General features: G+C 37.4%; 2 protein-coding genes and 1 pseudogene across 2 annotated transcripts in view; 1 reads left to right on the top strand and 2 right to left on the bottom strand.

The window, feature by feature from the left end:
- LOC139141862 (probable U3 small nucleolar RNA-associated protein 11) overlaps nucleotides 1-27,907 on the bottom strand; it is a 248,198-nt gene that overhangs the window by 28,214 nt on the left and 192,077 nt on the right. The window lies entirely within an intron of this gene.
- LOC139142968 (FAS-associated death domain protein-like) lies at nucleotides 4,896-12,535 on the bottom strand. Its single transcript, XM_070713163.1, has 4 exons — nucleotides 12,512-12,535; nucleotides 10,893-10,962; nucleotides 9,756-10,025; nucleotides 4,896-6,053 (listed from the first exon to the last, which is right to left on the bottom strand). Exons 1-4 carry the CDS (start codon nucleotides 12,533-12,535, stop codon nucleotides 5,899-5,901), a joined length of 519 nt encoding a protein of 172 aa, XP_070569264.1. The 3' UTR covers nucleotides 4,896-5,898.
- LOC139142969 (nucleosome assembly protein 1-like 1) lies at nucleotides 12,251-26,526 on the top strand (annotated as a pseudogene).

The following is a 27,907-nucleotide window of genomic DNA, read 5'->3' on the forward strand; positions in this document are numbered from 1 at the left end:
TAGCTACTTCTTAGCTGGTTTCCTTGTCTGTGACTGGTCTCAGCTCTCTAGTTCATGCTCTCAGCACTGAGAACTTAGTTACCCAGCTGTTGTTTATGTTTATGTTATCTGCTTGTAAAGTCAAAGAAAATTAATTTTACCTTCGTTTACCATTAAGTGGTAAATGTTTTGCCGTCCATGCTTCTCCGCAGTTTTCGAAGCTTATAAGTTTACTTTTGTTTTTATTTCAGGGTCAGTACATGTTCGTGTCCCCCTAATTAAATTTTTGATTTCTATATCAATTCTGTCTGGTTCATTCTGATTTCTATTAAAGTATGTTCAAATGTAGCTTTCATTTATGAAAATTGTAGGAAAAATTCAATGTTATGTTTAGTTACAGTCTTTGTTAACCTGTTAAAGTTGTAGGTAGAATTTGCCTCTGTGGCAGTTATTTTGGATGCTCAGATTTTAACGTTTCCCTAGTTTGCTGCTTGTGTACTGCTTGAAGGTTGTTAAATAAGTCAAAGTTTCATCATCCTAGTTTGTAAAAATTAAAATTGGCGATGAATATTTACGGTTTTTGAAATTTCAAATAAGCCTATTCGATAAGTTCTTGGCCACAAGTGTTTCTCTATTCCCCGAATATGCTTCTTAACCCTAGATCTATACTCTTGGAAATGAAATGAATATAGTTTTCAGTTTCTTCGGGGAAAGTTTGGAAAGTTTTCAGTTTCGAGGTGTTACAGTATTGTAATCACAAATAGGGGATGGTTTACTGTAACCTTCTGTACGATTTATTATACAAGTTTTACAAAGCATCTCTACTAGGTGATATATTCCATTCAACATGCACCACTTTGTGAAGACTTTTTCATGCAATGTTCAAAAGCGATTGCTGCAACACATCCTCCTTTTCGACAAGTGTTTTAAATCTGGTTTTCTTTAGTATATTAGTATAACTTACAAAAAACTTACAAAATAAGATCAACGAATTAACCTTCCGCATCCAACTACAGCGAGCTTAGTAATTGCGTTGTTGTTGTCTTTAATTATTGTTGTTTGCCAATAAATTGAAAAACACAAAGTTGCCGTAGCTGTTGTTTCAACCATATGCATATAATTGCCATTATGCAAAAGAAAATAATAATCGATTCACTTTTCAGTATGAAATTGAAGATTTTCACTATCGAAAAGCAAACTAAATACATAAAACGTAAACAATGGATTTCTAAAATGAACTCAATCTGCTACTGTAATGTAAAATTAGGTCTGGTATTTGAACGGATCTTAAAAATCAAAAGCTAATTTTTGATCGGATAGAAAATAGAAGGCATAGTGATTTTGCTAAGTTATCAAACTGATTTTGTAAGTCGACTTAGCTGCAACAGAGATGAGCCGAAGTCATATTCATATATGTAGCACTATATTCCAGGAAAAATGATTTCCTCGGATTATATCATCAAAACAACAGCGAGGGCAATTGATAATTTTCATTGTTTGACAAACAAAATCATTGCCCCTGACGATTTCAGACATCTCATTCTTAGTTACTAATCTTATAGAAGCTAAAATCGTACGCTTTATATTAGTATAAAAGTAAATGAAGTGAGTAGTCCCAGAAACGGCATGCCCAGTATGAGTCAGGCAAACTAATAATGCAGAAAATAAATTCTGACGTCGACACGCAGTTCTTTTCTTGCTGCCCACAAAGTTGTTGAAGATTGGTAACATGTAACAACCGTCGATAAAGTTTGTTGATTGAAACATTTGCATCATTGAAACTTGGTAAAAATTTAAGAGTACGCGATACAAGTTTTACAAAGTAAATACAACGAACTTGCGTAGAGTTTAAATTCTGTGTATTGAGTTAAATTCAACCAAAGCCAGCTTTTTACATTAGGATGAAACCAATCAAATTGTTTATGTTCTTTCGAAGGTTTGAAAGTCAGTAACGTCTCACAGATATCGTTTATTTACCGCTCCTATGATATCATTTGAACAACACAAATACATTATTGATATTATCAACCGTAATCTCAATCCTATTAGTGCCTTTGTGGCTTTAAGCTATCCTCTATTTATAACTTAAGTCCACTCGTTCAGAAATACAGTATGGTTATATATCTAAAATTGCTAAAAGTATTGACCAATTCGAGGACAGTCAATCCAACAATATACTTTTCTATCCTATAAACAGTGATTGTGTAGATGTATGTTTGATGCACAGCTTCAAAGTTGTGACTGGGTCACATGTGATTTAGTTTTCTACATACCACTATGACACCATTTCAACATGATCTCCCTCATTCTCGTGTTCAGAAACGCTTCAATACTCTACTGCAGTATTTCAGTACATGCCACAAACTGTAACAGGCACATGAATCTGGTGTCAGTGGTATACATGTGGGCTTCACACTTGCACATGCTTACTGACAGATTGATACACGTACATGCATGCATGCTCTCTAGAGTGTCATTTGGTCCCGTTTGGATCGATCTTGTCCAGTTTTGGTGCGTTTAGCCCTGTCCAACTTCAAAGACACCCAGTGCGGCTCGCCTCTCATGATAACGGAAGGTTCCCGAACGTCAAATATTCGACCACATGTTTACGTTGCCCTGAATATTTGTAATACTACCCGAGTATCAAAAATGTACTGAAAGAGCTGAAAATGTAAAAGAATTGAACTGCAAAAATATTTTCAACAACTGTCTTATAGGAATACATTGTCGGTTTATTTGGCACATTAAATAGCTATCAGCCTTTGGTAGCTACAGATAGCTACATTTCTGTATTTCTAATGATTTTTATATGATTTATTTGTAGCTTACATGTTTTATGTTGCTTAGAGTTTACTTTGCTTAGTACTTGTGCTGGTTTGGTTGCACAAAGTTGTCTTCAATCGCTAGAAATCTATTTTCAGGATGCTTACAGATTGAAACATTTTTGTTCAAAAATAGCAATTAGTCTGTATTGTATGCTTGATCTTTCTTTTACGAGTTCAACTTTAACAAAAGATGTACATGGAGTTAGGTTTACAGAAAACGTTCTTTTTCAATGTCCATGTTAACATACTTGTATTTACTTTAAGCTTGCCATAAATTATTTTTACCCCTTACTATCAAATAGTGTACCTTTAAGGTCAGATAAACACCTCAATATAAGGATGATATCATGGTTGGATCACCGCCCAGATGACCATGGTGCGATGTTTGTTATACAATACGTAACTGTAATTTAGTCATCCCTGTCTGACGTTTCACAGGGGTACGGCTGCCGGAAAAAATATGCGTGATAGGCGTCATGGCATACAGGTCGATATGATACTCACGTCACCTATCATTGTTTTCAAGGGTTTGACAATTAGGAAGACTAAATATTTTGTATAAAGACGGCAGTGGGGAGCTTTTGGAATGTTGGAATTTCCCTTGCGGGAACTGGGAGAGGAAACAGATCTGATCTTTGTAAGATTATTTTGAGAAGCTGATCAGAATCTTGTGGATTAGGAGTGATGAAGTGTTTTTGATATCCTTATTTTGTATCTGCTACATAACACATTAACAAAAACTGGATTCTTATACCACACAACAAGGCGACAAGAGGAGTATTTCGGCAAACGACGCTCTGCATAAAATTCGTGACATTTCCTTCTATTTGTTGGCTGCCAATAAACAACAGAACGGAAACAATTCGAAGTGGGGTCAGTGTTAGGTAACAACGCCACAGTAATGATGTGAGGCACCAAAATACCAAATTGGTACAGTTGTAGTTTGTTGGGAAGCGAGGAGGCGGGGGTGTAACCAAGTTTTCACATAGATGAGTAACCTTCCCCTTTAACGCCGGGAGGGGGAAAGCCCCCTTTTTGTCGTGGTCTGAAAGCAAAGAAACTGGTCAGTCCCTAAATTACTTGAAGGTAAAATCTTTGGAGATTTCTTCAGTGTTGCGAAACACATGTGTGTTCGACACAGAAAGTCATTTACAGCTTGCAATCATCAGAATCATCATGCAAGGACTGGACTAGATTAGATAAATGCATAGATGATCATTTCTCACCCGGTTACCACAGCATTGAACAACCCCTTTTTCTGTTAGTAATACTTGTGTCACCATTCCTTGAATATGTACATCACTTGGAAATGTCAAACATTACGAATTCTTTAAAGCATAAACCTAACTTTAAACCAACATTGCTTGTTATAACATTGACTCTGAGGTTCACCATTTGTGCGTGAGAGATATCTTTGGAGATAAACAGCCTACTGCACTACGCTCAGCTATCAACAATTATGATTTCCCTTCCTTATGTAATTAAATCTTCCTGTTGCTCTGCTGCATATTTACCATGCATATTTCCAGGAAGTCAAGCGATACACTTAGAATATGGAATCCTCATATCCAAAATCGAGGAAAGAAAAAAGCTTCTATCGGTGGAAATTACTTTGAGGCCCTGCGAATCCTGGTCATCCTGCTGAAATCGACAAATAAATATAGACAAGATATTGCACCAGCCGTTCCAGTAAAATTGTGTGATGAGCAGATTAAAGAAATTCAAGATACCAAAGATTATTACAAGAAACTCTTTTATAAGCGTCTTCAAACAGTGTACCTCTCGTCATGATACTCAAACTCATTATTAAGATACAGAAATTTAAAGATGATGGCAACCTCAAAAGTTGGCAACAACATTCTTGTTTCAGCATTAATATTGACTATTCAATGAAATCAATAGTGAAAAGAAAACAGAAAATTGAAGAAATTTCAATCAAAGTAAGAGCCAGAAGATTTGTTAGCTTTCATTTCGTCCGTTGTGTTTCACATTTAGAATGTTATGAACCACCTTGGTTACTGTCAGTCAGTGAGCCAGCTGTCGCTGTGTGCATCTTGAGAATTCTAGTAATTGAATACCTCTACTCGAATATTTCCTTTTGGTCTTTTATTCAAGCAAACACAGCACACAGTATTAAAGTAAACATTACATGAAATGTTTCTCTTCAAATTGTCTCATTATACAATGAGAATTATAGTATGCATTGTTAAAATTGAGATTGTACAATCCGAACGCCATAAAAAAAGAGCAAAATACAACATGTTGTCTCCAGGACAATGGACGGTATTTGTCAATCATAACTCGTGACATTAAATAATGACCTATTAGAATGTTAAAAATTCCTTTCGTTGAAGCAATAAACTGAAAATGTATGTTGATAACGGTTGATCTCCAGAAAACACAAGTATGGGAATCTGTATTCAAGAAACATGGAAGACTCAGAATTTCCTGAGAAGATTGCAAAGGGACGGTAAGTATCATGTAAAATTCGGTGCCTTTGCTGAACAGCATTGCCAAACTAACCTCTTGGGATAAATGCATGGCCCATATCGGCAAAGAAGTAGAAGGTTCGTAAATATGGTGACTGGAGGGATCAACTGAATTTAGAAGGTGAAAATATGCTTTAATATTTGCTGTAAATCACACGAATCGTGTTATTACGTACTATATTTTAAAGTCTCTTGTATAAATGAAAAACAACGTCACATTCCATGACGCATCGCAAAACCATCATGGACGGAGTTTACAGAAGTACAACTGACAATCACTTTTCCCGTCGCTAAATTTTATGGTAAACATCTGGAAAACTTCAATATCCCTGATAATTCTCATTTTTTCTGACAGATTTCAATCATACAAGACTTTTATAGAATCTGTGCAAAATAGGTAATCAGTCCAACCCTCTGTATGACGTGTGACTCAAGGATGATGAATCTTCAACTTTCCTAAATCTAGGCTTATGCAATCATATAGTCAGCTACCACGAAGGTCTGTTTATAACAGTGTTGTGATGGTTTAAATTTCACAATTCATGGTGAACAATTTAAACGTTCATCACGGCTTCATTACAAACACACCTTAAATAAAGTAATCATTAGGGCTTCCAGTTTTTCTCTGATCTGCCGCCACGTTCGCTTCTTCCAGACCTTTCGCCTTTAGTACTTGATGCCTGGGCTTTCCCCTTCACACTTTTATCCTCGATCCTCTCATCAGAAACTGATCTGGACTTTGTTTGTTCAGTCTGTGCATCTGTGTAAAAAAAACCCAAAAAAATTGGAATGGCCGCTTGGATCGGAATGAATGCCATTGAAAATTTTACGCGAGCGTCGGTGGATCTCGTCAATACTCTGAATAATTATATTTATTACAAAACAAAACGTTGGATTCTCGATCACTTTTCCTCCTGCTACCGTCTCTAGAATTCAAATAAGATTGCACACCTCAGGTAACTATTGTTCAGAATACAGTGAATTTCGTAATGAAATCTGACATTGCAACTCAATTAACGTTTGCTGTGTGTCAAACTAACTGAAATTCTGTTTTTTGTTTTTGTATTAACATTTTAAGTTAGACATCAAACGGCGAGGCGGGAAGACATGCTATGTACTCCACTATGTACCTAGCCCTGCGTAAATGCACAGACAAATAGAGAAACAGACTAGCAACGGGTATTGTTCAAGGCGTGAAGCGGTTACTTTACCCATCCATGTTCGCCTCGCCTCAGGTAGCTCTCGCCTCTCTTTTGCGAAGAGTGCCGACCATGCATCCTTCGGTAATTTTCGGATTTTCGCCAATTGTTAAGCAACAGTATGTTTGGCAAAGTTTGTGTTGTTGTTGTCGTGTGGTGCTGAGCGGAATTGGCGTGTTGGCGAAAACGGGAGTGTTTTGAGCTTCAGGAAAGTGAGTTTTACCATTTTAAAAATTCCTCTCATATTTTTATGAATATATAATGGTGTGTTTGAACCAAATTTGAAAGTCTTTTATCGATACTGTCTGGTTTTACTCAATGGTTTACGGTCAGTCATACACGTTCGTCAAGGAAGGACATGTTTATCAAACTGCTGGCGTGTTATGTTTTGATTGGCGTGAAACAGTGTTTCTGCCCTGAGAGCTCACAAAATAACTATGGCTGCTACGCGACTGGCAGCACGATGCCATCTCGTCGTATTTTTCGCATAATCTTGTGCAATTATCAACCACAAACAAAGTCTCCAAAAAGTTTAACACCTTTGAAGCTCATTTTAATATGAAAAGGCCATAGTCTACCGAGACGACTATGGAACAAAGGGCATGCCGCGTTGCTAGTCTGTTTCTCTATTTGTCTATGGTAAGGTCTGTGTGTTCCCGGCGTTAAAGGCCGTATAACGCCGGGAACACACAGATATGTAGCAGGGCTACTATGTACCCAACCACACGTAACTGTGGTTACTGATGTAGTCTCTAGCACATAAGGGACTGGACACAAATTACGGGGGGTGGGCCGGTGTTTTTTGGGGATGGGCCGCCATTTTTTGCGCAAGCATTTTTGAAGGGTCATAAAATTTTGTGTATGCCTATGGGGGAGGGTCACCTTTTTTATGCATCAAAGCTGAAATTGCATGTGCACGTATTGGAGAATATGGAATACTGAAAAAAAGAAAAAAATACCTCCTGGCACTTTCAGTTTCTGTCATTTCCATTTTCGGCACGCCCTTCGGGCACAAGTTTAAGGGTATAATAAACAATGTATTGATGATCCAAGCAGCCACATCCAACTCCTCTATTGTGCATATAAACTGTCCCCTATAATGGCGCTTTCAATAACAATTTGGGAGATCACTTATTTGATATCATTCTCCCATTGACAATACATTGGGTACGGGTCGGTGTCAAATGTTCATGAAGCTGTATGTACATTTTTTATTTTTTGAGGATATTGACAGAATACAAACTATTCAGAATAGTGCAAAATGTCATCAATAACAAATGGAAGCTTCAGGTCGAACAAATTTTGAATTACAATTTAGGATCAGATAACCTATGAGGTATTTGTAGTTTCCTCATAGCCTACAATGTATAGTGAATCAACATTTCGGTGAAATTCCAAAATCAAATTTCTTGCACAACCATGGACTTGAAACCACTCTAGTCTAATCATTAACATTAATACTAATAATTAGGTGTACATAAATGCACAGATTTACCTAGTTTTGTATTGGAAAAAGAATATTCATAGTTTCATCATAGGCTGCCATGCATAGTGAATCAACATTTCAGTGAAATTCTAAAATCAAATTTCTTGCAAAACCATAGACTTGAAACCACTCTAGTCTAATCATGAACATTAATACTAATAATTAGGTGTACATAAATGCACAGATTTACCTATTTTTGTATTGGAAAAAGAATATTCATAGTTTCATCATAGGCTGCCATGCATAGTGAATCAACATTTCAGTGAAATTCCAAAATCAAATTTCTTGCACAACCATAGACTTGACACCACTCTAGTCTAATCATGAACTTAATACTAATAATCGAGTGTACATAAATGCACAGATTTTCCTATTTTTGTATTGGATAAAAATTATTCATAGATTTTCATCATAGACTGCCATGAATAATGAATCAACATTTCGGTGAAATTCCAAAATCAAATTTCTTGCACATACATGGACTTGTAACCACTCTAGTCTAATCAAGAACATAAATATCAATAATCAAGCATACATAAATACACAGATTTGCCAAGTTTTGTTTTTAAAAAAATTATAGTTTCATCATAGACTGCAATGTATAATGGATCAACACTTTATGCGAAATTCCAAAAACAAATTTCTTGTACAAAGATGCACGTGCTACCACCCTCTTCTAATCAAGTACAATTATATCAATTATTCAGGGTCCATATATGCACAAATAATGCATATTTTTAATTGTGAAAATTTTTTTTACAGTTTTGTCATAGACTCCCATGTATAGTTGATCAATATTTTGAGCGAAATTCCAAAATCAAATATCTTGTTCACATGAGCACTTGTAAACAACCCATGCAAATCAAGAATATTTATATCGGTTATTAAACATCTATAGATGAACAGATATTGCTAGTTTTATATTGGAAAATACACGTTCATAGTTTTCTTATAGTCGACTACCATGTATAGTGAATCAACATTATCAATGAAATCTAAAAATTACATTTTTTGTACACGCATGCACTTTTTACCTGCCACTTCAAGCAAAGTACATTTACATGAATTATCACACACATATGATTTAATATTTTTGGACAAAATGTTATATCGGCTACATTTTGCCTTCCTTTTGTATAGCAAGTCAGAAGGAGGTCTTGAACACATTGTGGGTTTGTTGGGAGGGTATTGAGTAACAGGGGAGGGTCACTTATTTTCATGCACGGATAAGGGGGAGGGTCACTAATTTTTGTGCATGAACTTTTGAAGGGTCACTATTTTTTATGCAGCAGTGTTTCGAAAAACACCGGCCCACCCCCTGTAATTTATGTCCAGTCCCTAAAGGGGGGTGGCAAATGCGAATGCCGCAAGCATAACCGCGAGCTGCTAGACACAACGGTCCCTTGTACCCCTGCTCGTGCCCTCGTGCGAGCGACTACACCAATAAGAAACAGAAAAGGCACAAGGGAAGAGAGTGACTCTCTAAGCTCGTGTCTACGTCTGAGGGCTCTCGTTTAGACTACGTTTATGCGCTTCCAGAACTTTAAAGAAAGTGAACTCAGTCACCTGTGTTCTAAAATTCAGCTTTGCGCCTATGCGCCTCATAGACGTGTGTACATATGCCTGAGAAGAAGACTTTGTACACACTTCTCAGGCATTTGTACACACGTGTTGGCGCATAGGCGCAGAGTGGAATTTTAGAACACAGGTGACTGTGATCAGGGTCTTCAGGCGGCCATAGTCATGAAACATAACAGCAAATATTCGAAGTCATTACCTGTTTGATTAATAGTCCTAAGACTGTCTGCCAAATGTCGTAATTGCACTGCGTCCAGAGCGCTAATCAAAACTTCTAAAGTTGCGGCCTCTCCCGCTGACCTTTTCCACTGAACAAACATTTGATGTATCTGTTCCTGTACGTTGTTTTTGTTGTCTTCCTCTATAAACGACAGCTTGTTTTCGCTTACACTCAGCTGACGCCCTAGAGGTTTCCAGTCCTTTGCCAACAAACTACGCTCTATTGTTTCGATAGCAAATTCGAGATAATCTGTAAAATACGTAGACACGTTCGCAGTTAATCATGGAAACACTGGGTAATAGGGACTGAACAGAAGTTACGGCAACTGAAACTATTACGGTACGGAAGTGGTTTCAGATGATTGGAAGAGTCACATTTGAAAAATTCGAGGAAAACCCCATAACCTGAGATTGCATCCCCATTATTAGTAATTCAAATCCTCGCCGAACAATATAGAAGACGTCAACCTGAAAGTATCACCCTTAAGGTATAGTGTGCACCTCGAAAGTGAAAGACTTAAACTTTTGCACAAACTTGTCACAAGGAATCTTTCAACCATTCTCTTTCAAAATCATGAATAAAAATCGGGGGTCACCGTGCAAATTTTGGTACTAGAGAAACAAATAACCCAAGATTTACCGTTATTGAAAATGGCCGCCATTCCTGTATTAACTCCATAGAGAAAAATAGAAAAATTCGAATTTCGAAAAATTAAGAAGGTAAAAACTTTTCTTTCGCCAAGAGCTTTACAAAATGAACCCCAACAAGTGGTAGATCAGAAGAGAATTGAAAAAAATTTGAGAGTCCGAATATCTGTCTCCGAGGCGCGATATACCTTAAAACTTGTCCCAATTGTTAGGGGCTAAAGCAATGGCCTGAAGTATTTAGACACACTCACTTCCACGTTAAATGTGTAACAGTAACAACAATAACAACAAAATATCGGTTCCCCTTCCGTCTATGTCTGCATTTCGGAAATACGGCTCAGGTTTTACTCTGCTTGTGGCCCAAAGTATTAATCCATTGATCCATGCAAATGCAATACAAGTATAAATATTTTATGCTTAAATATTTTCATACGATATAATTTCGATGATCTCAAAAATTTAACCTTACCTTCCAATTTTGGCGGGGTGCGCCCATGTTGTCCCTCACTCCCTCCATATAACTTAGTTCGTTCGCTTACCTATAAAATATGCGAGTTCCACATGGATAGATCGAAGACTAGATATGTACATACGTACATACAGACATGCATACATGCATACCTACCTACCTACCTACCTACCTACCTGCCTGCCTGCCTACCTACATACCTACCTGTCTGCCTGCCTGCTTGCATGCATGCATGCATACACATATACATACGTACATACATGCATGCATGCATCCATGCATGCATGCATGCATCCATGCATGCATGCATGGATACATGTCTGTGGATACACGTGTGTGACTGTACTAACTCGAATACATTTGTAACCGATTTCCAACAGTATGAATGGAATATAAATTTGCCGCATTATGTACTGCGAAGGGATGGGAACACGTAATTGAAAATGAGAAAAATGACACTTTTGGACTTTAATCTATATGTTGATATAAGTATTAACACAATATTTATTCTTCACTCACGAAATGTCACGGACTTTGAGCCCTTTTAAATTACCTGCAGTAACTCGTTTCATTTGCTTCACGTTAAATCGATAGTTTAAAGTTGCAATATGGATCAAAATTGTCAATTATTTTTTGTAAAACTACAGCTAATAGGCCATACTAAGGTGAAGTACTCTTCTTGGATAGACCTCTCGCCAATCCCGGCACACAAACTCGTTCATTTTGATACGTTTCGGCCGCTTAGAAAAGCTGTTTTGTAAACAAACTTTCAAAACAAAACATTGGGATTTTCTGCTGTACACGTGATCAAGACCGCCAAGATTGATGACGTCAATGATCTCCTCTCTCTCCCTGAGAAGTTGTACACGAGACTCGAACAGCAATAATATTGATGCAACAATGGCGGAACTTGAAGTAAGTAATGAATAATTCATAGTAAAGTTTTCATTTGCCAAACTTTCTTCGCTTCGTTATGTTTCGAAAAGAATACGAGAAAGTCGGCCTGATGTGAGCTCGGCCAGTCGGAGCACAGGCACACGACGTCTTTTAAAATCACTTGTCTGTAATTTTAATGTTGAAACATGCATTTTATTAAAATCTGTGCAAACGGAAATCGTGCGGGCAGCTATTGAGGCATACAGTGAACAGTGCCCCGTGCACGGCTGTGGCCGCTTAGCTCAACTGTTAACGTTACTAATTTTATACAAATGGCGAATTTTAAAATTACTTGTCTACAATTTTATTGTTGAAACATACATTTTATTGATAACTGTGCGAACGGAAATCATGCAGGCAGCTTTTGAGACATACAGTGAGCAGCGCCCAGAACACGGCTGTGGCCACTCGGCTGTCTTGTACACATTACTCTAAAGGTACGAAACTATTTGGAAAATTATTTTTAAATTGGACAAAATTAACGGTTATTGGCCATCCTCGAGGTTCAAACTTCAACATAATCAAGGGGATACTTACAAAAATCGATCGATCGGCTTCCTAACTTGTAAAGTTAACATCGGCCCTAACTACGGCTGATAATTAGCGCAATGTTTTTTTACAGACAAGTCCCCTGCCAGCGCCATTTTCAAAGTGTGCAGCTTGAAGTTGACGCATGCGCATACTTTCCTTTTAAACCAATACGTCATTGTTATTCGTACTGAGGAATAGCCTTCAAAATGGCGGTGTCACGGGAGTTGTCCGCAGGTGAAATTAGCGACTTACCATCAATTACATGGCCCGGTGCAGTTTTTGTGTTTCAAGAACCCAGTCGATCGATTTGGTACCACGCATGCGACAACACAGAGAAGTTTAAATCCCCAGGGTTGCCAACAACGTTTTATTTTACGGATTTTATTTAAATTATTTTCCAAATAGTTTCGTACCTTTAGAGTAATGTGTACAAGATAGCCGAGCGGCCACAGCCGTGTTCTGGGCGCTGCTCACAGTATGTCTCAAAAGCTGTCCGCATGATTTCTGTTTGCACAGTTATTAATAAAATGCATGTTTCACCATTCAATTACAGACAAGTGGTTTTAAAATTGGCCGAGTGTATACTATAAGTAACAGCAGAGCTAAACGGCCACAGCCGTGCACTGCACTGTAGTGATGGGCACTGTTCACTGTATGCCTCAAAATCTTGCCGCACGATTTCCGTTTGCACATTTGTTAATAAAATGCATGTTTCAACATTAAAAATTCAGATAATTGATTTTAAAATTCGTCGTGCGCCTATGCACGGACCGAATTACAGTCAATTTTCCTGACAGAAATAGCAGGATATCTTTACTGGTAATACGTTATTCACTGTTATGAAGATTTTCAAGAATATTTTCATTCTCCAGTTGAAAAATTGACTACAATAATCGCTAAGATATGAATACGATGCTACGAATGACCGTCTATCGAGCAGTCGTGATTTGTTGTGGGTTTTTGTGGATCGCGAAGGGGTCGTTCGCGTTCCGTCTGAGCTCCGGTATCATCTTTTACCCAGGGAATTTTGTGTCTCTGTATGGATAATTATTGGTAAGAATTACACGTGAGCATACATTTGAAACTTTTGTGAGTCGGTGGTTCAATATTTTGTTGTTTTCTGTGAACAGCAAGTCAGCGTGACGGTGAAACAGTGTGAACGACGCGACGCGAACTGGACAGACGCGGATTTTCATGTACATTCGTTTGACTTTTTGTACACAATTTTCTCTTTCAAATTTATGAATTCCGTGGGCAGCAAATTCGCTGGTATTGGCAAAGCTATACAATAATAACAATAATGTGCGCCCCAGAGGCTGATAATGGACTCAAGCACACTTTGTACTCCATAATGTGCTCGGCTATCGCCTCGCACATTATGTCGCGCAAAGTGTGCTTTCGTCCATTATCAGCCTCTGGGGCGCACATTATTGTTTAAATATTGTGTATTACCATTTTGTAGTAAAGTCAGATAAACTGCCACATTGCTTATAGACTCAATAGATGAATAGAAGTAGACACTCTGTTAGTTGATAAAAGCTGACTGAACTTTAACTTGCTTTCAACCCAATGTCTCATCACCATGGTACATCTGACACAGGCAAGCAGTAACAAGAAATTGATGTTAAAAAAAATTCTTTGATTTACTGTTGTTCATTATAATGTATTAACCATTTATAACTAAGTGTAAACTACCACATTGCATCTAAATCCTTAGGGCCAACAGATATTCCACTAATTACTTGATTATGTCTGACTGTACATGCACAGTAAAACCTGTCTAAACCAAACACTGAAGGACTGAGCAAACTGTTCCGTTTACAAACTTAAAGGTGTCTGGTTTATAGAGGTTCCTTAAACATGTGATTCTATGTGGAAGAGACTAGAAAAGGTGTTCAGTATAGACAGCTTTCTAGAGTAGACAGGGTTCGATTTAGATATGTTTCACTGTACTTCAACTTTGAGAAGGTCAAAAACAGTAATCTTTGGTTGTTGTAGTTTACCTAAGGTAGTCAAGAGACGTATCAAAGCCCTGAAGAATCTACAACTGAAGTATGCCAAGACTGAAGCTAAATTCTATGAAGAAGTTCATGAATTGGAATGCAAGTATGCATCCCTCTATCAGACACTTTATGAGAAGGTGAGTTAGTTTTCATTCCTAATAAGACAAAACTCTCACTAATGTGGTGCAGTGAGGATTCTCTTAAGGGAGAGGCCCAGCACTGTAGGCACAAAATTGGCAACATTATAGTGATGTTGGTTGTTGGCAAACACTCAAACGAAGGTCAAATGGACATTCTAGAACCATGTTTTGTGAAATTATTCGTTATCTGAAATAGCAGCTTTTTCAACTTATTGTCAACATAAACGAAGTCGCTATACATTCACTGATGTTATATATCAGATTGGATGGATATTAACACTGTCCCCCTGTCAAATTTCTGGAAATCTGGCAGCACATCGAGTATGTCTTACCAGTAGCGTGACTTTTTAAAATTAGTAAAGTTGAACCATAATCAGCTTTTTATAGGGGGCCTTTGCGTTTAAACCTGGACCATGGGTATAAAAGGAATGCAGCTCGCATAAATATGTTTATCTCGTTTGAATATAAAAGGTTTACAGCAGGAAAGAGGTCTCTGCAAAAAATCCACACAAAACACTAGGCAGGGAGTGTTTTCCACATGTTTTCATGACATTTCTGTAGTAGTATGTAGGCAAAGTTGATAAAACCTTTCACCAGTGGAGGTAGACTGACCACATAGCCCACTGCCGTCCTTTAGGAATGAAATATTACAGGGTCAACCTCCTTACCCTGTTTACTTTTGTACAGATCATGATGTCGTTTTAACCGTGGTGTGTTCATGTCGTGGTGCATTCGAATTCTTGGCTTGGCATATTAGTAAAAGGAAAACTGAAACTTTGATTTCTGTTTAATATGTAGAGGAAAGATGTTGTAACAGGTGCAATAGAGCCAACAGATTCTGACTGTGAATGGGCAAGTAGTGAAGATGAAGATGACGATGAAGATAAAGAAATTACTGGCTGTAAGTTAAAATCACTGATGTTTTAACAGGGGGGATTTGCATTTCACACAATCTTACCCATAATTTACTATTAGGTATTAAGGGGTGAGCAAATCCACTAGCCCGAACTCACAAGCTAGTGATTTTGACCACCGGACAAGTAGTTTTTGGCACCTACTAGCCTGTCGGGCTACAGGCCTTTGAAGACCAGCTACACATTGTATGTGAAGGCCCTAGTCTTGCTGACTTCCATGCTGATAAAGCAGCTAACAATTGGTTGACATTTGGTACATGAGTGAGACATTTGATTGGACACAAAATTATAACCACTGCTGAATCTCAGCTAGAAGACATTGGTGTGGAAAGTGTTAAAAAATAAAATGCAGTTTGAACATTGCTTGTATATTACACATCATTGGTAAGTTTACCCATCATTAAACTTAATGAAATTTGCAACATCACAGGAGGGAGGGCTAGTGGAAACTGGGGGTGGGCTAGTAGAATTTTTTGGCTACTAGCCCGGGGGCTAGTGACCCAAAAAATGATTTTCTCACCCCTGGGTATTTATATCCATCCCACAGCATCCCAGCAAGAGATCACAATCCACAATTGACTTACTAGGGGTCCCAAACCCACAAGTACTCCAGTTAACCCTTTGATTGTCATTGTCAACTTTGACACCTTCCACAAAATAGTTTGTTAATTATCTGCTGTAATTAGATAAAGTATGTATGATATTTTCAAATAATTTTGTCCAAAATTTGAAACAACCTGTTAGAGTCTAATGTTGTAAAGTTTCTATACCACTACAACCTTTGAAGTTAGCGTCAAATTGTATATAAAAATTGATCAGCTAGCTGCACCAGCAGACTACCTTTTGTCATGAATATTCCATAAAATGTGAAAACAAAGTTTAACTGTGACTTGTGTAAATGAACTTGGTGGTAGAAATGAAATCTGATATGAGTACACCATCTGATTTCTGGCAGTTAGGGACATTGGCAGTGTTAAAGCTGTGCTCCAGCAACCTGTAAAATCATCAGAGTCATTGCCAATCATATTCTGTACATCTGTCATCTTCACACCCATTTCCTTGCAAGTCTTACCACCTACACAGTTAAAAACAAAATTGAGATAGGTAATTCCACGGAGAAAATTTCATATTAATTAATTGACAGGATGATTTGAAGAAGAAAGTTACCATTGAAGAAAAAGAAGATGGCAAAGAAGAAGGTAAGTATTTGCCGTGTTTTTACCCAGCATTCCATGCATCCTTATCAACCTGAAACCCTTACCTTGTCAGATATTAACTATTTGTGTGTTAGATCTTGACTTATCATCCCACTCTTGGAACTAGAGTTCTTATTGCACGTTTGTTCATACATGTAAATATCTCTCTAACAGAAAGCTTGACATTCATGTGACCCCAAGGTCATTTGCACCACTTCGAACCAGCACCCTCTCTCTGTGTAGTCAAAAGTGACTGCCCTTCAGATGTTTCGTCGTCCGAAAATGATTATTTTAACTCATTTTGAGTTGACTTTATGTTAGAATTCCAAATTTTGGAAGAAACCATTTTTACCTTCAAGTAGTTTCATACTTTTGTCTAATTTTGGTCCGGTGGATCAGTATGGTGTGATTTACCATGTAAAGAGGACACTGTGGCAGTGTCTCTTCATCGCCAAATCGAACACAAAAAAAAAACTATGGGTACTGTGCGATAAGAACTCTGCCTGGAAAATGGCTTTCACCATCTCATGAGAGATATGGGCTTACACGAGATTATTTTAGTGAAGGATAAACCTAGCATGTGTTTGGAAAATGAGTTGTGGATCTTTACAAAGTTTTGCTTACATGTACATGTTGATTTAAGGACGAAGTTTCTGTCTTTGGTTATAAGTATTAGCATCGCAGTATTTGCTTTAAGAAGCTAAGTTTCCAATTGGTCATGATAATATTGGATGTTAATTCATAATATCAAAATGTCTTATTTTGGTGTGAATGTAAGCTTGCAAGCCACAGGCCTCTTTTAAGGTGATTTACATGATTGAGTCTTCCTGGTTTAATGACCAAATAATGATGTGGTTGCCACAATGCGTTCAAGTCACCTCACAGAAATAACCTTATCTCTCAAGTTATATAAGTGATTTCATTCTGATCTGATGATCTTCACAGAGAGTCCGAGTGGAATTCCAGAATTCTGGCTCACAATTTTCAAGAATGTAGACATGTTAAGTGAGATGGTGCAAGAACATGATGAACCAATATTACGACATTTAGAAGATATTCAAGTTAATTCTCTGAGCCAGGACAGACAATGGTGAGTTGAGAACTCCTCTGTCACTTTATTCTAGAGGGAGCTCTATTACCCTGTAGTTGTTGCACATAACCTATCACCACCATACGTGTAGTTTGGTCCAGCTCCACACATTGTTTTCTATGGTAAAATTGGACCTCTATACATGGAAATGGGGGTGAAAAGGTTAAAATCATTCTCCAATGACTTAAGTGTTACAAGTTGCATGAAATAAAAAACTAGTCGCCTGAGGTGTTTGTGATGATGACAGAATTAGATGAAGGGGTTGGGGAGTTTACTGTGTATTGCATACTCTTCTCTTTAACACATGTTGTGTCAAGTAAATACTGCCCTCTGTGGTCAATATATTAGTTTGCTTTTGTTTATATGACCTCCATGCTTGGACACATGTTGAACATAACATGCTGTGAAGAGATTATTTCATTGATGCCATCACTGTGAGGAATTCATAACTTTCCAGATTGTTGGCTAGTGTCTATTTCATCCATTAATCAGAATTAAATGCACAGTAGCTGTAACTTTTGATGATTATTTCAGTATTTTGTTCTGTTCAAGAACTACTGTTGTTCTTCACACTATATGCTTAAGTGCCAAGTATTGAGCTTCTCAACAAAGTATGTATGCTTGTAAAGTGCCATGTTATTGTTGATATTGTTGATATTTAACTGTTAGTCCTGACTAAAAGTCAGTTGTCAACAATAACATTGCTGATAATGCATTGACTGTGGTGACAAATTGAATACTTTGCATATCAACATGATGTAGGGAGTAGAACAAGAAACTGTAGGTGACACAGAGGACAAAATACTGAAAATATTATCAAAAGTTACAGCTACTGTGCCTTTAAATAACAGGGCTTTACATTTGAGTTCACATTTTCTTTTGGTCTCATTTTGCAGGGTTTTACACTCGAGTATCATTTTCTGCTAATGATTACTTCACTAATAAAAGCTTAACCAAACACTACACAATGCGATCAGAGCCAGATGAGAGTGACCCGTTTAGTTTTGAAGGACCTGAAATTGTTAGTTGTACAGGGTAAGTCTTTTGTCTTATTTGTTGTTAATTCCTTTGTTCATTTTCTGAATTGATCTTTAAGATTTGTGCTCTACAACATCATGAATCACTCAGACCTACAGCTCTTCTTGTTTTCATTATTATGACTAATGCAACAGATAGTTGACGTATCAAAGGCACATGGAAATCTTTTACCATGATGTACATCCAGTACTCTAGGTAATTTGACTTGCAATACCAAATGGTGGTTCAGATTTCAGAGTAGATTTTTTAGCCGTGGCTGTTTTGCATCTCAGAAATGATTGACAGGTGTCAGCTTCTCACTAACTGCATAGTGACTTGTTTGACACCTTCTTAACTCCCATCTGGTATATGTATATACCAAGGCGAGCTATAGGGGTTAGTCGGCCATGTCTATATGTATGTATGTATGTTTATGTGTGTATGTATGTATGTCCGTCCAATGTGAAAACTTGAGAATTACGATACGTATCACCTTGTCATTTGGTGTGTAGATTTACCCCAGCCTGTAGAAAGGATTTTGTTCAAAGAAAGTTGTCATTACCAAAAGTATGCAAAGGAGCTGGAAAATTGTATAAATTTGTCAAAAATTAAAAATTGACAGTATTTTCAATGAGATGCCTCAGGCAATCTTTCATTCCATTCAGTTTACTCTGAATGTATTCCAAGACCACACAGCCAATGTTTACCATCAAAATGATCATACACAGTATGATAGTTAGTATATTGAGATAGAGGTGTATTTCCTCTCCCATTGTTCCACTTGCACAATTTGCATGTTCCCCATGTTGGCTGGCAAGCTTATGGCACAATGTACTTTGGACATGCATGGTGCAGTGTGCAACCAGATATTTTGAGTCTTCCCTGCCTGGTCATAGATATTGTCTATGAATTGAAATTTCACACACCTTCAAAGATTTCTAATTCTATCAGACTTATACTGATTATATTGACATGAATTTTGATCTGTAGATGTACAATAGACTGGAAGAAAGGAAAGAATGTAACAGTGAAAGTTATCAAGAAAAAACAGAAACACAAAGGCCGGGGGACGACTAGGACAGTGACTAAAACTGTGCAAAATGATTCATTCTTTAACTTCTTCAATCCGCCACAAGTTCAGACGAAGGGGAGATGGTGAGTTGTAAAAACCAGTCTTACTCAAGTTGATGAAATAGAACTGTAGGATTCATGTATTTCTTCATTGTGTTATCCTTGGGAGTCCTTGAAAATGAAATGACCCTGCAGATTCTCATTGATGCCACATCCAAAATAATTTCTTACAGGTGTTACTATATGTCTATCTATATGTATGTATGACTCATTGGATGGATTGTCAGATGGATGGATGAATGAATGAATGAATGAATGAATGAATGAATGAATGAATGAATGAATGAATGACAGCAAAAATCATTTACAAATGTTCAAAGGTCCCCCAAAAATGATTCAAATTGTTTCTCCAATTTCATTACCATAGTGTCATATTAACTACAATAACATTAACCTCTCAGCAGCACCTCCAGCAAGTGTATAAAATTATTCCTGAAATGTAAGGGGATTACATTACTCCAATTTGTTTTCTGAGTTCAACAGAAAATGTCAGAAATGGTTATTTTGATCTGATGGTTTCACCCACTTTCTCTCCTTGCATGCCGATCTGATATGTTTGATAATGTAACCTGAGGTGAAACAAACAATTTATCATTACGTACAGTATGCACTCGGTGTACCCATGAATTCTCATTCCTGTTTGGTCTTTATGCTGTTCAAATGTGACAAAATCAAAAGGTTATATATGTGTATCAATTTATTTATTTCAACAGGATGAAGAGACAGAGGTAGTTTTAGCAGCTGACTTTGAGATTGGTCACTTCTTTAGAGAGAGAATTATACCCAAGGCCGTCCTTTATTTCACTGGTGAAGCCATTGAAGATGAGGATGAGGTCAGTGAATGAGAAATGTGATGTCGGTTTGATTTGTAAATGATGTAGTAATTTGGCAGTGTTGTATCACACCAGTTGTCAAATGTTACAGTGACTTAGATCCAGTAACCATAAAATTGAAAATGCAAATGTTGCTTATCGTTAAGAAGGTATCACTAAATTATGATGGAATAACTGGGAGATGGCATTTCTGACATTGGATTCTGTGGAAAAAAACACTGGAAAAAATCCAGATGAGTCTTGAAATTCCAGGCTGCCATTACTTGTTTGGCCATGTTAATGATTTCAAAGCTGGACTACAGTATCAAAATTCAGAATTATGGGTTTAAACTTTTCACCACCACACACCTGTCAACTTATGGTGAATTCGACCTCTGAAGTGATGCTGAAATGGTTAAAGAGAAAATTCTGGATGAGACAGAAGCACCTTGATTTCGGTGTAATCAGTCAATGCAAAGTGCAATGAAATTTTTTTGAGTGGCTTTTTAATTTATTTTTCCTTTTTCTCTTCTTTTCTGTGCAGTATGAAGAAGAAGGCGAGGAAGAGGTAATTGTGAACAGAAAGGCTAGGGTAAAAACTAACAAAGTGAAAATGTAGTTGTGTGCAAAGACTTGCATGCAAAGGCTGCTTTAACCAGAAACAATATTACAAGCTGTGTACATCAGTGCATACTTCAACCCAGCTGAATTTTGCAGCACTCTAGTTGTCAATTAAAGTCTTACACCTACCTTTAGGTTGTGTAATCAGAAAGGTTCCTGTCATCAGCATGCTTGATGAAAATGTTCACGCAGTTCATCTCCATTATGTTTTCTAGTATTGTAGTTGACCATATCAACTACATTTTCTCATCCGAATTCCCATACCATGCGGAAATCCCCGGTATTTTGATCTTCAACTCAGCCTGAGTGTGTACATGTGATATGACCATTGTTATTGTTGACAAATAAATTCTGGTTTGGACTTGAATACAATTTTCAACAATGCAGATAAAACTGTACGCTCTGTTGATTAGCTAAACACTGGGTATTTCATCATGGTTCAGGGTTTATTGCCAGAAACTAGTTGAAACACATGACAAAAATTCTGAAAAAGTGCCGAATGTTGCAGCTAATGGAGCTTTAAGCAAAAAAGCAGAATTTAAATTTGCAAATATCATTTTACATAATCAAACTAGACCGTATATGTTTGTACTGGCTAACCCATATCCTCCTCAGTTTGTATTAAAATGCATCATCTCACATCACTGTTTCCAGGCAAGCACCCTGGATGACTGGGATCCTTTCAAATCATTTGCAATTCCTGGTTTTCTGTAGTAAAAGCACTGAAGATATCCAACTTTTTTATTATCCCATACCGTAGAATCAAAATACCCATAGCATGGAAGTATAGTCAAATGTCATTCCTCAATCACTCCAGTCTTTAGCACTTCCCATAAATTGTAATTTGATAAAAAATATGTACATCTTCAAATCATTATTTGGTCACACAATCCCTGCTCCATCATAATTACAAGCTATACTGCCCTTGTGATATTATTAGCAATAGTACTTTAGATAATTAACACCCTATATGAAGTAATTGAAGGGAAATGACATTATTATATACTGAGAATTCCGGTTGTAAAGTACTTCGTTTTAATTTCCACTCCGTGGCATCTTTTGTTTGTAAATCAGTTAAACTTGATCTTACCAAACTTGATGAGGAGAGTTAAGGAATAGATAAAAACGATAAAAACCTGCAACCCCTGAAAAAAAAAGTCTTCAAAGTTTCAGTGAAGAATTATTCATACAGCAACCCTACAACTTGGTACTATTAGTAATAATAACATGACATTTGTAAAACAATATTTATTAAAGAGTGTATGATTAATGAATATTCAGATTCCTCAATCATAAATCTTATGCACAAGAAACAAAAGTTATGTTTGATTTGTATCACACCAAACAACAAAATTGATGTGATGATAGGTTTTCTCCTTAAAACCCTGATCAGCAAGGTATCAATCAGAAACGATCACTGTGGTCATCATATTTCATAGCTATATCACTTTGCAGTCCCTGATAGGCTATCACATGAAAGCATTTTACCAACACAGACATTCACATGTTGATTTAAAATAAATTGCATGCATTTTAAAAACCCAACCCTTCAGTAATTATCTAGTTAGTCCCTTTGTCACCATCATGTAGCCAGATTTTTTAAGTGATCTGTGATGTTTTGTGATTCAAGCTTTGTTCATACAATTTGAATATTGGTAAATGTTGAATATTTTGCAATAGCAAAGATAAACTGATGAAAAGGGACAGTGCCAGCATTTATAGTTATGGTATTCACCAAGTTAAATTCTTTCGACTCATTGGCTGCCAGTAGTGTACTGCTGATTAATATTCCATGATTAGCCAATGAAAAAGAGTTTTATATGCTGCATTTGATTTTTTTGCAGGATGCAGAGGGAGAGGAAGGCGATGAAGAAGATGAAAATGATCCTGACTATGATCCAAGTAAAGTAAGTCAGCAAAATTTATCAAATCATTAGCTTAATTAATAACATTGTGATTAAGAAATTCTTCTGTCACTGACAACGTTTTCAACTAGGTTGTCAGCAAAAGTTGAAAGCTATGAAAATGTTTGAAAAAAGACGATTTATTGACTCTTGCTGAATGGGCCTTTTCATATAGCTGATGGCAATGAAGGTTTTGTAGCACTATTTAAACTACTTATGTCTTATTATGCTAATCTTTACGGCCCTGATACGGTTTTGCTGACCAAGGTTGTACCACGGAAGGGCCAGAGTGTGCGAGGGCCCATACGCTGTACGACTGAGGTCCGCAAAACCCTACCAGGGCCGTAAAGATTTTATCATATACCTTATTGGCGCTAAATTTGATATCTAAATAATTTTTTAAACAATTTTTATGCGAAATTAAATTCGACATCGTTATTTCCTTAGCGAAAAGCCAGAACCGAATCACCTTGCGTATTGATATGAGCCTGACGTCATTTTTTACATGTGTGCAGCACAGACAGTCTGTTTTACCTGAACGTGTCTCTCACCAAAGATTTGTAGCAATTTTTTTCAATCATCGCGCTGCTGTTCACGTCAAGCCATGTCTTTACCCTCTGCAAAAAAAATGACCTGAAATGACATTGAACTGGCATTTAACACAAAATACAGCCCTGTATGGACTCTTGTTTAGTGAGTGAATTATTGACTGGTACACGTCACTCACTGAGCCCTCATCCTTTTGTGAATAACCCTATATTATTTATGTCTTTGTATATTTGTAAAATTGATCTAACCTTTTTGCCAATGGAGATGAGCAGCCAGCTGACCTACTGCTATCCATTTGATTGAAAACTATGGTTTTATAAACCACAGGAGACTTGTTTGCTTTTGTTTGTTATATTTATATTGATATCTTTCTTTTTGTTTTATCCTCAGGATGGACAGAAGCCAGCCGAATGCAAACAACAGTGAAGTTAGCAAATTATTTTGTCATTTCCTACCCCAAGATTTACACTTCGTTTTCACAACGTCATCCATGTCTGAACAAAAATTGTTGGCAGTTCCAACCATGTAGCCACCCTAGCTACGGTAGTTACCATAGAAATGAGAGGGCAGTGTTTGCTCTTTTCTTGAAAGACAAATCGTTACAATGTGAACATCGAGACCATTTTTTTGTGTGTGCGTGTGTGTCATTACCGTCTTGAAGTAATGTCACCATTTACAGCCTACTTAACTTTGTGTATGTACAACCGATCAAGCAAAACAGAACCTACAGGGCAGTGGGTCGATTAAGGTAGTGAGCACCTCAGTGACAGATTTCATAAAAAATGATTATCCTCTGAATTTCTCCATTCCTTGCCATATTAAAGTGTTTCAGGAGCCTTTTGAAAACAAGAAAGAAAATAGGTCAGTCACCATCTTGTTTTCATGAAAATCACTCTTCTCCATAATGTTAATATGGAGAATGGTAGCCATTTTGAATTTCAAATACGAGAGTTTTGATCTCTAATTATAAATTTTGCACGGTGACCAAAAGTTTTATTCCAAATTTTTAAGAGAGAATAATCTTGACATTGAACAAAATATAAGAAAAATTAAAAGACTGATGCATGAGGTGTGATCTACTGTAATAGCAGAAGTTGTCGTTACTGTGCTCAGGATGTAAAATCAAAATTGAAAAATACGTCATACTGCTGTGTTAGAAGACTGCTAGAGATCTATTATTTGTATACGATCACCTCCAGTCAGGATTGAATTTAAAATTCGGAAATTCAAAAAATGCAAATTTGATTAGATTGCCATTTCACTGCGTGTGTTCTTACTGTTGCTTAAGGGGGCAATTTTAATGTACAAATGTATATTAGCCCCTATTTTCTTGAAGCCATTAAACTGGAAATAATTGTGCTAAGATTCAAATTATTTTCACTGTGTATATTTCCATCTTGAAAATTCTGTTGCACTGCCATTCAAAGTGACTTGTGTATTTTTTTTGTTTTAAATGGGATTTTTCTTTGTTCTGCCAGAAGTATTCTGACACAGTTGTCCATGTTTTGCAATTTCTGCTGCTTTTGATGTGATAACATTAAGCAACTAATTTTCCATGCATGCGTATGCATACCTCAGTGGTTGAAATCTGAACATTACACTTACAGAATTAACTCTAAAAGACAATTTATTATTGTGAAAGTGGGCTTGGTATGAAGTTTTGCAACACATATTTCAATGTAAACAAATCTCTAGTAGTGATAGAGTTTTAAAATACTCTCTTTCAACAGAATTTTTTAACTCATTTTTACCAACAACCTCTGATTCACTGTACTTTTTTGTACTTTATTGAAATTTCAGCAGATTGGTTACACAACATTCAACTATTTCTATTTATTTGTACTTAATTTTATTTTTCAATCCGATGTACTGTGAGATAAAGGATCTACATATATTATTGGTTTATTTCAGTTCTTAGTCGCATTTCTCCATGTAGTCAATGCCACAGGCACCACCGTACTTAACAGCGCTTATAGTGTAGTAGAAAGGGGAAGGTATGACATCCTCTCCCCTCCGGGAATGTTATCCACCGTGAACATGGTAAAAATTCATCCTATAAATATACCAATTGTTCACTAAATGTAAGTTCGATATGCAATTCCCAACTTCAGTATCTGCAAACGGGAATTTTAATAGCATATCAAGGCCAAAACACCTCTCCCCTCGTTCAGATAGCTGTTACATACAGCAGCCACCCCCTCTGTTCAGCATTCAGTAGTGTTTAGCCTGAAGCAATTTTGTGGTCAAAACAACGCAACATTAGTTTACTAAATCAGTAAAAAGTCATGCTAATAGATATATTGTACATTGCATAGAATGTTATTAAAATCAAGCTGCTGTGAAATGAACTGACAGCCCCGTACATAACAGCTGTCTGGGATCGTGTCATACCTTCCCCTTTCTACTATACTATAACCGCTTTCAACTACGGTTTCGCCTGTGCTCAGTGCTACCTCCAAAATTCATAATGTGAACCCTTTCACCCCAGTGGTTTGATCCAAATCCACTGTTTCCTATGGTAAAGTTGGACATTTATACAGGAAATAGGGGTGGAAAGGTTATGCTATATTTTTATTGTCAAACACCAAGCATGTGTCGTTTACTTTATTGCAATCCAATCAGGTTAGCTTTTACAAAATATCGGTCAATCATAGACGTAGCATTTGTCTAAGTATCTGATTGGCCGTTGTTTGAGATTCATCCAATCAGATTAGCTGTTACTGAATATTATCTCATCAGAATGGATTTTATCAAATGTTCAATCAGTTCAGAATAAATGCTTAGCTTTGATTGGCTGGTCTTTTTGCTTGTTATACTTGGCCGTTTTAGCCTCTGCATGCATGAGAATAAAAGAAAAAAATATGAATTGCAAATATTATGAAAAATATGCACAAAGACAGATATATATGTGGCTAAAACAAGTTGTTCAGCAGGGTCACCTCTAAGGTTCAGTTTTGCTTGACGATATTGGAATTTTTTCAGAAACCTTGATAGCATGGAGTAAAATTAAATTCTACGAAATTCTATACTCACCCAATTACATTTAGGAATATTTCGCCTGATCCCCCAATAATGCAAGACAACAAAAGAAATTTCCCATAATACCATAGGTAGACCCGGTAGGTGACGTCAGTCAGCCTACAATCAATATCCAGTCTTCCGCTTGCATTCGCTACGATAGCATCGTACGAATGTTTCCCCCAGCAAGGCTATGTCTAGCTTGCTTCGGCTCTAGACCAACCGACAGCTAAGTCTGTTCCTTTTTATTTGGCAGCGTTTCGCTCCTTCTCCGCTCGTTGAGCTTGTGTTTTTTCTCTCATTCACGACGTCGGTTTCGTTTTTTTTTTCCTCGCCGTCATCGTGTTTCGATTTTTCTTTCCCTTGACCCGCGTTCGGTGTTGGTTTCCCTCACCGGTGTGTTTTTCACTCAATCGTTTGTTTCATTTGCAATCTGATTGTGTGTTTGTTTACTGCCTTGTTTTCCGTTTCGGTTCATAAGAAACGGGTTTTGTTTTGCAGGCATGTGCTTTCCGTTCGGACAAGCACTCTCTTTATGTCCACTTCAGAAATTATTCTCGGTCTCCGACTGGCGAATTTTTCTGTTTGGACTCTCCGAGATTGGAGTTTCTAACTTCGCTCCCTCGTCGACGGTACCGCCTTTTCGCACAGGTAGGGCCGTCACCCACACGAGGTGTCAGACAGTCCTTGCCTACGGCATTAGGTACTTCTGACTCTGAAGTTATCGCTCCTTCGACTGAAGCTTCTCCTGCCTACCGGAGTTAGCTTTCGGTCGTCCGCAGGTAAGTGTGTTGCTCTCGGAGTTCTCGTGTTTCGACCATGCCGTCAGCAGGATCGTTCCCTTCGATTCCCGCCATGGGCATTCTGTTGGTCGTTCCCGCCCTTGGCGGATTCCGTTTTGCAACATTGTAGCAAGCAAGCTCCGCTGCTTAGACCAGTGTTGCGTCCTGGCTATGAAATTGGGTCATGCTCAGGTCATTCTGTATCCAATTTCCCGCCTTTGGCACCGTCCCGGTTGCCCAGGGCTACGCGTCCTTGCAGACGGTCAATGCCCTTGTCCCGCCCTTGGCGGTTTGTTTATGCAATACTGTAGCCAAGCAAGCTCCGCTGCTTAGACCAGTGTTGCGTCCTGGCTATGAAATTGGGTCATGCT

This window comes from Ptychodera flava, chromosome 10 (genome assembly GCF_041260155.1).
Source record: "Ptychodera flava strain L36383 chromosome 10, AS_Pfla_20210202, whole genome shotgun sequence".
Lineage (NCBI taxonomy): Eukaryota > Metazoa > Hemichordata > Enteropneusta > Ptychoderidae > Ptychodera > Ptychodera flava.